Source organism: Scyliorhinus canicula, chromosome 16 (assembly GCF_902713615.1).
Source record: "Scyliorhinus canicula chromosome 16, sScyCan1.1, whole genome shotgun sequence".
NCBI lineage: Eukaryota > Metazoa > Chordata > Chondrichthyes > Carcharhiniformes > Scyliorhinidae > Scyliorhinus > Scyliorhinus canicula.
The window spans coordinates 32,739,841-32,752,577 of NC_052161.1; the positions used below are offsets into that span (position 1 = coordinate 32,739,841).

General features: G+C 46.6%; 1 protein-coding gene across 7 annotated transcripts in view; it reads left to right on the forward strand.

Annotated features, from left to right (window-relative positions):
• LOC119950741 (CUB and zona pellucida-like domain-containing protein 1) overlaps nucleotides 1-12,420 on the forward strand; it is a 62,571-nt gene extending 50,151 nt beyond the window's left edge. For 6 of the 7 annotated variants that reach the window (XM_038773438.1, XM_038773439.1, XM_038773440.1 and 3 more), the window contains 4 exons: nucleotides 1,925-2,100; nucleotides 3,081-3,481; nucleotides 11,540-11,801; nucleotides 11,951-12,420. In XM_038773438.1, coding sequence (XP_038629366.1) covers nucleotides 1,925-2,100; nucleotides 3,081-3,481; nucleotides 11,540-11,801; nucleotides 11,951-11,962 — 851 coding nt within the window. In that variant the 3' untranslated portion in view covers nucleotides 11,963-12,420. Of the gene's footprint in view, nucleotides 1-1,924; nucleotides 2,102-3,080; nucleotides 3,482-11,539; nucleotides 11,802-11,950 lie in introns of those variants that run through there. The other variant, XM_038773444.1, reaches the window with a different exon arrangement.
• The last annotated feature ends 317 nt before the right edge of the window (nucleotides 12,421-12,737 follow it).

Genomic DNA, 12,737 nt, shown 5'->3' on the forward strand with positions numbered 1-12,737 from the left:
TAAAGATACGCTAAAAAAATGTTACAGTTAATTCAACTCCTTCATGCAGCCCCCTGGTCGTCCCGGATATCTGTGGACCCCCTTCCTTAACCTTCCCAATCCCTGATACACCAGGGAACACCCCCTCTGATGGGAAAGGCACCCCCCAGACCTGGCTCCTGGTGGTGCAAATCTGGCACATGGTTACCATGGCACTGCCAGCCTGGCACTGCACCTGGCACCCTGGCAGTGCCACCCAGGTGTGAAGGGTGGCACTTCCTGGGTATCCTGGTGGAAGTGCCAAGGTGCCCATTTGCCAAGGGAGTCCCAGGGCACTGACTTGCCCTGCCCCCAACCACCTTGGGGTCTTTAATAGGCTGCGAGACGCCTGGGGTAGCATCACGCCTGGTCCACGTTTGAAGAAACCAGTGCGACCAGGTCGAGGTCCCCCAGGCGTGGCTGTTGACTCCCGGGCAGCGGGTGAAAGCAGCGCCCGGATTTTTAAACGAGCCACCTGAATATGCTGATCTGGACCATGCCCAATGAGGGCATGATCCAGGTTGCGGCAGGCAGAGCAAGTCAGGTGACTTGTGATCGTCTCGGTGCCCAGCGGGGGGCCCGATTTGGGGCTCTCGTGGGATTCACCCATTGCGCCCGTCTCTACGCTGGATGCAATGCAGTAGCTGAATCGCGCCCCTGAATTCTTCATGTCAACTCAAAGGATTGCACATGTTTTTACATTTCCATATTTTTACTGAAACAAACCAATCAAGCTAAAATCAATCTGTCAATCAATCAATCAAACTAAAATTAATCAAACTAAAATCAATTCTGGCTAAACATTACTTAGTAGGCACTTAATACACCAAACTACAGAAAAGATATCTCCCCATTATTTCCTAACACTGCCAAAAACAACACACTGTATTTATCTTTCACACTGCGCTCTGCGCAATCTTTACAGGAACCACTCTAAACTTACTTCCAGCTTCCAACAGGCTTGTTTGATCCCCCCCATTTTGCTAAGCTGTTATATCCAGTGTCCGCCAAAAGTTGTTTCCCTTAGTCTTCTGAGAATCCCTGAACCGGTTTCCAGCAGCAAAGCCCACTCTGGGTGACTTCTTCTCCGGGCCACACCACGACAAATCATCCAGTGTTCTTAAATCTTGATAAAAACTGTCTTGTCAACCAATGAATGTGCTCCCACCCGCCCAGTAGCTATTCACAGTAGCTACTGTTTCCATGTCTCTTTCTCTCTCTTTGGGATTCTCTCTCTATTTCTCTGTCCATGATGTCTAAGTCAGTAATTCTGAGAATCCGTATGTTTACCCACAGCAAAGTCAACTGCTCTTTTCTTTTGTGTTCAACTGTTAAATCTGGCACTTGGGTATCAGTAGGTCTGGATCTGGGTGCCCCTGTCCCCATGGAAGTACGGGCAGCACAGTAGCATAGTGGTTAGCACTGTGGCTTCATAGAGCCAGGGTCCCAGGTTCAATTCCCTGCTGGGTCACTGTATGTGCGGAGTCTGCACCTTCTCCCCATGTCTGCGTGGGTTTCCTCCGGGTGCTCCGGTTTCCTCTCACAGTCCAAAGCGTGCAGGTTAGGTGGATTGGCCATGCTAAATTGCCCTTAGTGTCCAAAAAGGTTAGGAGTGGTTATTGGGTTAGGGGGATAGGGTGGAAGTGAGGACTTAAGTGTGTCGGTGCAGACTCGATGGGCCGAATGGCCTCCTTCTGCACTGTATATTCTATGTTCTTGTTCTATGAAATCAGGTAGTTTTACCTTGAATTAAATAGACAGTTTAAAATATAGTTATCTTATCAACAAATAACAAGTGAAATGCAGTAAAATGACACGTAATACTGGTGTCGGTACAGATAATCATTGTCTAAGACAAGTTCATATCTGATGTTTAGGATTCATTAAGCTTTGTTTTTCCCCCCAGATATTTTAACCTGTTCAACAGATTATATGGAAGCAAAAATTAATAGGTCCTACCTCAACCTTCTGGGTTTTAATGAACACAATCTTTATTTGAATGATCGAGACTGCAGGCCATCAATAACATCTAATGAAGTAGTGTTCAAAATACCACTTAATAGGTGTGGTACAGAACGACAGGTAAGGAAACAGCAGTGGGATAGTTGGCTCCACAAAATACAAACAACTATTCTTCCATTTCCGATGATGATATAATTGTTGAAACATTCAAGCTGAACCTTCTTACCCTTCCAACTACTCCAATATTGCCCTTGCATAAATACTTTGTAAAGATATTGTGCTCAAATAATGTACCAATTTTGGTTTTGACATAACCATTCTGCTCTCAGACACTATAATCTTTGTTAGCGATTGTGCTGATGTCTTCAAAGCCTCTGATATGGTTTGGTAAAATGCCCTTCTAAACTATGGCCTCCAATTCATCTTCTTCACCGCTTCTCTCATCAATTTTTTGCTGCAGTTGAAGTCATTCTTTGACTTGTTTTCCATTTTCCACCATCTTCCCATGGACTGTCTTCTCCTCCTATATTTCTTTTCTGTATCAGTCAGCTTGTGCATCTTTTTGATTTACCTTCCTCCAGACCACTCGCCATCACTAACCTTTGACACTCTCACATTTTACGATGGTCTTTTGTATTCAAGTAATGAAAGTCTTGTTACTTTCAATTCTTCACTTTAATTATGTCTCTCATTGGGCCAACTAAAAGTTCCGGTCTCTTATCTTTGATGTTCTACCATTAGTCCTTTCTCATATATTGATGTTCTTAGCCTCAGGATCTCAACTACTTTCTGCCCCATTGCAAAGGTCACCTCCAAAGAAGAGGGTAATTTTTTGCTTTCATGGTGGAAAGTTTACATTTTAGTAGCTTTTAAATTTCTGAAAAGAAAATGTGTCCAAGGTGTAGAGGAAGGTTATTCTACCCTAACCAGCATTCCCCATGATTTTTCCGCTGGGAATGTCATTTCAGATAATAAACCCTGACTTGTCACTTTGTAACTTTGAAAATATTAATTTATTCAGTGATCGCTGTCATCTCTCGTGCACCAAAATGTTCATCCTGTAAAAGATTTCATTTCTCATGCGCATTCTGTTCACACAGGAAAACAACGGCAGCATCATATATTCAAACACCATCCGAACTTCACCTTCCGACTCAGTTATAACTCGGGAAACAAACTTACAATTCAACATTGGCTGTGAGATGCAACAGGATACAATGGTTAAAATAATGTATGTGACAAATGAAAGCTTGACAGGTGACATAGTGGACAATGTAACGGAATCTGGCCGCTATAATGTCAGCATGACATTCTATGACTCGTCATCGTTTATCTGGCCGGTGCTGGATTCACCTTATTATGTCGATCTGAGGCAGAACCTCTTCCTGCAAGTGAACCTACACAGCTCAGACCCGTATCTCGTGGTGTTTGTGGACACCTGCACAGCATCACCGTACAGCTATGACTGGATATCAAGGACTTATGATCTAATAAAGAATGGGTAAGAAATGTTAACCTTTCATCAAAATATTCCTGACTTACTGAGATTTATCGGAATTTATCCAGAATACCTTAAATCAGAATTGCAACAGTCACTGTGATCTTCTGTATGTGGTAGTATGCCATAAAAGGGGGTTTAAAAGTTTCAAGCAGAATCCTTCTCAACTATTAACACTTGAGGTGTGAACAATCTTTTTTATGAGCTATTGGTGTGCTGTGAGAATGACATGTTTAAAAATGTGCTGTTTTCTCTTCATTGCTTTAACTGCTAACATCTAATGAATGTTACTCATGAATTTTAAAATGTCATAAACTGTGTACACAAACTTAAAATAATTCCTCCAACAATTCTTACATGTTTTTTGAAGTGTTGTAGGAAGCTATCAGGTTTCTAGAAAATAGACAATAAATATTGGAGTTGGGTCATGGGCATGGAAGTGCCAGAACTTGGCAGAGGGGGCATGAGGGGCGCAAGGGTGTGAATGGTGCTGCAGAGCTTGGCATAAGGGGAAGGAATAGCCAGAGGGGGTGGATTCTGGTGCAGAGCTCGGCATGGGGGGAATGAAGGGACACAAGGGGTGGGGTGGGTGGAAAGACAGAGTCTGGCATAAGAGACCTGAAGGAATTGATTGGGCATAACTTGACATTGAGGCATGAGGAGAACTTGGGCGGGATTCCCTGTTGACCGATGCTGGAATCAGGAATTGGGCGGAGAATCGGTTTGGATGCCGAAATCGTGGCGGGTGCTTGTTTCGCACCAAATCGCAATTCTCCGGTGCCTCGACAGTGGCGTGAATACGTTCCAGAACACATGAGTGGGTAAACACCATTGGTATATAATTAGCGGGCCTGACCCGGCATTCCCTGGGGCCTCCATGATTCTCCACCTCCACTGAGGCAAATTCCCAACAGTGAGGTTCACTTGTGCTTTTACAAATTGTGAAACAGGCGCCGGGGCTGCTGAGGATAGAGGGGGTACAGAAAGTGTCCAACATCGCCATAGTTTGCTGACAGTCATGTCGCTGGCCACGGGTCTTGTGACAGAGCTGGGGGGAGTAGCGGGGTGTGGCCAGGAAGTGGGCTGTGGGGTCAGGGTGGATGGAATTGGAGCACCATTGCCACGGTCTGTGTGGCGCACAATCTGGTGAGCTCCACACAGCTGCTGATGTACATCAGGTAGAGGCAGGAACCCCCAGGCGAGACAGCAGTCAGAGGTCTGCTGGATCCCAGGACCCAGCTGAGTCCCAGCCTGATGCTGAGCCTGTGGTACAGAGATACGAGGAGCTGATGGAGATGATAGGGAGTGGCCAGGACATTCAGCGGGTGATGTCAGCGTCACTCCAGCAGATCCATAGCTGCTCGGATGAGTTCCAGAGGCTAGGGGTGCAGGAGATGGCACCGGCAATGAGTGGCACTGAGGCCAACATTGCTAGGGTGGCGACCGCAATGCAAAGCCTGGTGCACAACATCAACACCATGAGTGAAGGTGTCCAAGGCATTGCAATGTCGGTGGCAGCCATGGCTGAGGGTCTCAACAGAATGCCTGACTCGCTGTGGTTGTGACCCAGTACCAGGCCGACCTTGAAGACATTCTGCGGGACATCGCTCTCAGATGCGAATGACTGAGGCGCTGCGGAGCTTGTCCCAGTTGCAGGTGGGCATTGCCAATGCTGTAGAGCATGGCTTAGTCACTGAGGAGCATCGCTGAGGGCGTCGACAAAATGGTGCAGACCAGGGCTGTCAGAGCCAGATGATGCAGGGGCAGCCAGGACACGAACCAGCTGCCCCTCCGTCCCAAGGTGACCCCAGAGACCTATGGGCACCGATCGAGAGGAGGGGCTGCTGAGTGCCAACCTGGACCTGTCCCCTGGAGTGACAACAGTGGCCACCAGCTTTCTCCGGATCCCATCCTCTGATGAGGCCGCGTCTTGCAGCCAGCACACAGGGCAAAGCGGTACGGCTTGCGTGTGCCGCCGACAAATGAGCTGGAGCCCTCTGGGCCCAGAGGACGCCCGCCAGGGGCATTGAGGGCCACGGGTACGAGGTAAGCAGCTGGCTACCTCCACCTCAGACGTGCATCCTGGGGAAATACCTAGATGGAGTGGTAGAGCGAAGGGGCAAAGCACGTTGAGGATCCCTGAGGGCATTGGGGGAGGGGTGGGGGGAAGTAGGTAGGGAGTGGGATTTTGGGGGGGGTGGGGGGGTGGAGGTGCGGCACCATAGGGAGCGGGGTATGGTATTGTACAGCATATTAAACACCTTTTCGCCCAACCATTATGATGTATCTGTCACTTCCTTACGCAATACGGGCTGACCCCCGACCCTTTGTCCATCTCTACAGGCAGCCCCCCCTCCACCACCTTGCCGTTCACCCACCCTCCGGCCAAGGACATGTCCCCGGAGCTGTGTCCCATCCCCTGGGTTTTCGGATGCTGCATGTGTGGTTTTGCCTCCTGCAGTGTTCAAGGACAGTGTCCAGGCATCAAGGTGTGATTGGGATGCTAGGCAATGACTCCCACTTGCTACATGGCCCGTCCACCCACAGGAATCCACTTGGCATCTGTGAACTGCTCACATAACTATGATTGCAAATTCCGTCTTAGCGATAGCCTTGAGCCGCGCAGCCAGACACCTCAGCAGTCGGTGGGAGTTATGGGTGGTCCTTGGGACAGACGGTTAGGGACAGAGGTTGCCCCTGGAACGGATACATATCCAGGGGTTGGTATGGTGATGCTGAGAGCGGTTGCCCCTCGGTTGCCCCACACTAGTGCCCGCCCCCACACCCCCATGGCAGCCCACCCCTGCGGAGGGACCCCACCCCTCACTGAGCACTGGGATCGCAAACCCAGCACCCCTGGCCTCATTGCCTGTGATCAGAGATGGCTACTCACCTCCTCAGCTTCCCACAGAAGCCCTTCCGCCAAGTACACGTTTTTCCAAAGGAGTACTAATCGGCGCCAGCGTGCGCACTTGCTGGGGAGGCCGTTGAATGACAGAAGGCATTGAGGTGGACATGGGGTGGCTCTCGTTAATTGTATGGAAATGGGACTTAATTGGTGATAATTGGTTTCTCACTACGCGATGGCGAGATCCGATTTTGACTACGGGAATGGGCCGGTTGCTTCACCAGCTGTTTGTAGCGTGGCACGGATCTCGTTTTTGGCCTCTCCTGCTATCCACCGGCCTCATTATGCTTGAGCGAGTGAGCAATGGAGCCTGAGAATCGCGTCCTTAATCTCAGAAATGGAGAATCTCTTATCTTTTAAAAGGCTCTCTCATTAGGTTTATAACTTCACTAAGTTGCTGTGAACCACAATTCTTGACAAGCCTCGCACGACACCATGAGATTTGCACAGAAGTAGGAGATACTTATTTCCACAATGGAGTTGGCTAGCTCAAGAGCACCAGTAAGCATTCGCCCCTTTGAAAAACACTCTCAATATTTGCACAGCACAGGATTGGGGTTAGGAATCCTGTAATCAGATGCTCTCCACCATTTTTAAAGGGCTTGCAAGTCAAACCGACTCAGTGAAAATCCAGGACTGAGAGTAGGAGTCTGAGCAGCAATATGACTTTACGTCAAGCTGTTCAAAATTGCACCTGACTTTGAATAAAAGTTTCAGTTTGAGTTTCTGTGTTCATTTAAAAAGAGCAACTTTAACTCACTCCCAGTGAGTTTTCCCAGTGAGCCAGAGAAAGTGAGACACAGTGAAGAGTGAGTTTGGGAATTTGAAGCTGGGTGGGAATTCGAAGCTGGGTGGGGAGGAGGTGTTTTTTTATCCCTGGTAAGTGACTGGTAAGTAATTTTTATTTTCATTTGTATATTTATTCATTTTTTTTCTTTCGTTTTTTTGGAAATGTAGTTGTATAAGTTAAGCTAAGGTTTAAGACGTGGCAGGAGATCCCATACCCGTGTCATGTTCCTCGTGTGCGATGTGGGAGCTCAGGGACACGTCCACTGTCCCTGGCTCCTTCACGTACAAGACCTGTGTCCAGTTGCAGCTCCTGTTGGACTACTTGACGGCTCTGGAGCTGCGGATGGACTCACTTTGGAGCATCTGCGATGCTGAGGACGTCGTGGATAGCACAATTAGCGAGTTAGCCTCACCGCAGGTGAAAGTTGCTGAGGGAGATAGAAAATGGGTGACCAAAAGACAGAGCAAGAGTAGGAAGGCAGTGCAGGTGTCCCCTGTGGTCATCTCTCGGCAAAACAGATATACCGCTTTGGATACTGTTGAAGGATATGGCTCACCAGGGGCAGGCAGCAGCATCCAGATTCATGGCACCGTGGCTGGCTCTGCTGCCCAGCAGGGCAGGAAGAAGAATGGAAGGGCTATAGTTATAGGAGACTCACTCGTAAGGGGAATAGACAGGCCTTTCTGTGGATGCAATCGCAATTCCAGGATGGTATGTTGCCTCCCTGGTGCAAGGGTCAAGGATGACTTGGAGCGGCTGCAGGACATTCTGGGGGGATGGTGAACAGCCAGCTGTCGTGGTGCACATAGGCACCAGCGATATAGGTAGAAAACGGGACGAGGTCCTACAAGCTGAATTCAGGGAGTTAGGAGTTAAACTAAAAAGTAGGATCTCAAAGGTAGTAATCTCAGGATTGCTACCTGTGCCACGTGCTAGTCAGAGTAGGAATGTCAGGATAGATAGGATGAATGCGTGGCTCGAGAGATGGTGCAAGAGGGAGGGATTCAAATTCCTGGGATATTAGAACCGGTTCTGGGGGAGGTGGGACCAGTACAAGCCGGACGGTCTGTACCTGTGCAGGGTTGGAACCGGTGTCCTGGTGGGGTATTTGCTAGTGCTGTTGGGAAAGATTTAAATTAATGTGGCAGGGGGATGGGATCCAATGTAGGAAGTCGGAGGGAAGTAAAATGGGGTCTGAAAAAAAAAGCAGTAAGGGGGAAAGTGTAAGGCAGAGAAGCCATAATCAAAATTCAAAAAGGGCCACAGTACAGGGTACAGTGACTGAGGAGAGTGTGAAAAGGGAAATGGCCAAGGCAGGATTGAGGGTGTTGTACCTAAAGCGCGCCGTATATGGAACAAGGTAAATGAGCTTGTTGCGCACACTGAAATTGGCCGGTAGGATATTGTGGGCATCACAGACGTGGCTGCAAGGGGATCAGGGCTGGGATCTAAATATCCAAGGTCCTATAAAAAGGATAGGCAGATGGGCCAAGGGGGCGGGGTTGCATTGTTTGTAAGTAATGATGTTAAATCGATAACAAGGAGCGATATAGGATCAGAAGGCATAGAATCTCTAGGAATCGCAAAGGTAAAAAGACCCTGATGGGAGTTATGTACAGGCCCCCGAGCAGTAGTCAGGATGTGGGGCAGAAAATAAATCAGGTGATAGAAAAGGCATGCAGAAAATGCAGTATTACAATAATCATGGGGGACTTCAATATGCAGGTGGACTGGGAAAATCAGGTTGGTAGTGGATACCAAGAAATGGAATTTGTGGAATGTCTAAGAGATTTTTTTTGGAGCAGCTTGTGACAGAGCAGACGAGGGAACAGGCAATTCTGGATTTGGTGATGTGTAATGAGGCAGACTTGATTAGGGAACAAGGTGAAGGAACCCTTAGGGAGCAGTGACCACAATATGATAGAATTTACCCTGCAGTTTGAGAGGGAGAAGCTGCAATCAGATGTGACGGTATTACAATTAAATAAGGGTAACTACAAAGACATGAGGGAGGATCTGGCCAGAGTTGATTGGAGAAGGAGCCGAGCAGGGAAGACAGTGGAACAGCAATGGCAGGTGTTTTTGGGGGTTATTCGGGAGGCACAACAGAAATTTATCCCAAGGAGTAGGAAACATGCTAAGGGGAGGACAAGGCATCCGTGGCTGACGAGGGATGTCAAGGACAGCATAAAGGCTGAGGAAAAAACATACAAAGTGGCGAGGATTAGTGGGATTGGGAAGCGAGCAGAGGATAACTAAAAAAGCAATAAGGGGTAGAAGCTGAAGTACGAGTGCAAGCTAGTTAGTAGTATAAAGGAAGATAGGAAGAGATGGTTTCAATATATAAAAGGTAAGAAAGAGGCAAAAATAGACATTGGACCACTAGAAAATGTGGCTGAAGAAGTAATAATAGGAACCAAAGAAATGGCAGACGAACAGAATAGTTATATTGCATCAGTCTTCACAGTGGAAGACAACAGTGGGATGCCAGAGCTCCAGGAGAACCGGGGGCAGAGGTGAGTGCAGTAACCATTACTAAGAAGAAGATTCTGGGGAAACTGAAACACCTAAAGGTGGATAAGTCACCTGGACCGGATGGACCACACCCCAGGGTCTTAAAAGAGATGGCTAAGGAAATTGTGGAGGGATTTGTGATGATCTTTCAGAAATCACTAGAGGCAGGAAGGGTCCCAGAGTCCTGGAGGTGGCTAATGTAACACCACTGTTTAAGAAGGGAGGAAGGCAGAAGACAGGAAATTATGGCTGGTTAGCCTGACTTCGGTCATTTAGAGTCTGCTATTAAAGATGAGACCGCGAAGCACTTGGGAGTGCATGGTAAAATAGGACTGAGTCAGCACGGCTTTGTCAAAGGGAGGTCGTGTCTGACAAATCTGTTTGAGTTCTTTGAGGAGGTAACAAGAGAGTTAGACAAAGGAGAATCAGTGGACGTGATTTATTTAGATTTCCAGAAGGCCTTTGACAAGGTGTCGCATAGGAGACTGTTAAATAAGTTAAAAACGCCCATGGTGTTAAGGGTAAGATCCTGGCAGGGATAGAGGATTAGCTGACTGGCAGAAGGCAGAGAGTGGGGTTAAAGGGGTCTTTTTTAGGATGGCAGCCGGTGACTAGTGGTGTGCCTCCGGGGTCTGTGCTGGGGCCACAACTTTTACAATATACATTAATGATCTGGAAGAAGGGACTGAAGGCACTGTTGCTAAGTTTGCAGATGATACAAAGATCTGTAGAGGGATAGGTAGAATTGAGGAAACAAGGGGGCTGCTGAAGGACTTAGACAAGCTAGGAGAGTGGGCAATGAAGTGGCAAATGAAATACAATGTGGAAAAGTGTAAGGTTCTGCACTTTGGAAGGAGGAATCTAGGCATAGACTATTTTCTAAATGTGGAAATGCTTCGGAAAGCAGAAGCACAAAGGGACTTGGGAGTCCTTGTTCACGATTCTCTTCAGGTTAATGTGCAGGTTCAGTCGGCAGTTAAGAAGGCAAATGCAATGTTCATGTCAAGAGGGCTATTATACGAGACCAGGGATGTACTTCTGAGCTGTATCAGGCTCAGGTCAGACCCCATTTGGAGTATGCTGGCCTTGGAAAGGGTCCAGAGGAGGTTCACAAGAATGATTACTGGAATGAAGAACTTGCCGTATGAGGAACATTTGAGGACTTTGGGTCTGTACTTGTTGGAGTTTAGAAGGATGAGAGGGGAACATATTGAAAAATACAAGATACTGCAAGGCCTGGATAGAGTGGACATGGAGAGGATGTTTCCACTTGTAGAAAAAACTAGAACCAGAGGACACCATCTCAGATTAAAGGGATTTAAAACAGAGATGAGGAGGATTCTTTTCAGCCAGAGGGATGTGAATCTGTGGAACTCTTTGCCGCAGAAGGCTGTGAAGGCCAATTCACTGAGTGTCTTTAAGACAGAGATAGATAGGTTTTTGATTAATAAGAGGATCAGGGGTTATGGGAAGAAGGCAGGAGACTGGGGATGAGAAAATATCAGCCATGATTGAATGGCGGAGCAGACGCGATGGGCAAAGTGGCCTAATTCTTCTCCTATGTCTTATGGTCTTCAAAACAAGCTGTTCACACGGGTTTATCTCCAGGCAGATTCAGTGTAAAGTCACATGGGCTTATCTCCAGACAGATCCTACATGAGGTCCCATCCAGCTCTTCAAACAACTCAATTTTACCTTGAATTAAAGGAGACAGTTTTAAACATAACTGTTTTATAAAGTCCAGCATTCATAACAGCTGTAACATAGCAATACATTTACATTTACAGTGAAACTCTAGTTTGGACTCGGATTTTATGTTCCAGAATTAACACTAATATTTCTTTTATAGGTGTGCTCGGGATGGGACATATGAGACGTATCCTTCACCAGCTAATGGTGTTGCACGATTCAAATTCAACGCTTTTAAATTCATCAACCTTTATCCTTCAGTCTACCTGCAGTGTAAACTTGTGGTCTGTGAAGCTTATGATTATTCTTCTCGCTGTTACCGTGGGTGCTTATCTCGAAAGAAAAGGGCCACGAGTTCTTCGAGAGGAAGCACTGATGTTCTCATCGGACCCATCGAACTGAAGAAAGCTATCAAGGTGGAGGTGAGCCAATTGTATCGCTTACTGATTACATCACCGAAAGCATGGTTAAATTGGAAACTTGAGTTTCAATGATGCGCTGTTATTTAGTAGTTCCCCCTACTGATACAGTCATTGTTCAAAAATGAGAAATTGTTTTTAATGTTTTTCAGGGCTTCGAATAAAAAAAGTGGGCGGAGCTGATGAGCCAACTATCCAATCCAGTTTTCCATTTCTTCTTTCTCTGTTGGTTCTGGTTATGCTTGGTTAAGTTTTGGTTGCCATGATGTTAAAACTACACAGCAGTCAACAAAGGGACTCTGCTCGTGAGCAGCTTGGAGCCAAATTTTCCAAGTGCAGCTGCTCTGTTCTGCTCTGACGTGATTCTGTCAACCAATAATCAAGATGATTAAATTGAACACTGCTTACCATTCCACATCGAACTTACTGCACGGACAAAATTCAAGAGCTGATCAAAATTAATTGAAGATTATCTGAAGCAACGAACTTAGCTGCTGGGATCAAGTTAAAATAAATGAGAATGTGTTATCTGTTGTCCCTCAATAATCGCTAATTGAAATACAGCAATGTTTGAATGCATTTGTTCAATTGTTTCTGCTTTCATTAAATCTGTTGCAAAAAATACTTGTTACCTGCAATTAATAGTGATGCAAGAAAATCTTTTCTTCTGCACATCATTGTTGTACTTTATTATGTTCTTGCAAGAAGATGACTATCATATACCAAGATACCATGAAACTTTCTGTTAACACAAAATGTTTTAATCTTTTGGACCTTACTACTTCCTGTCGCCAGGCTAGAGGGTGAAGAAAAAGAATCAGAAAAAAACAGAGACTTTTTGGAAGGGTAGGCATCGGTTTCCGGTTAAATCAGAATTGGAAAAAGTCAGAAGTGTAAGAGGGTTTAAGCAAGTAGACAGGGAAAGGGGGAAGGGGAGGA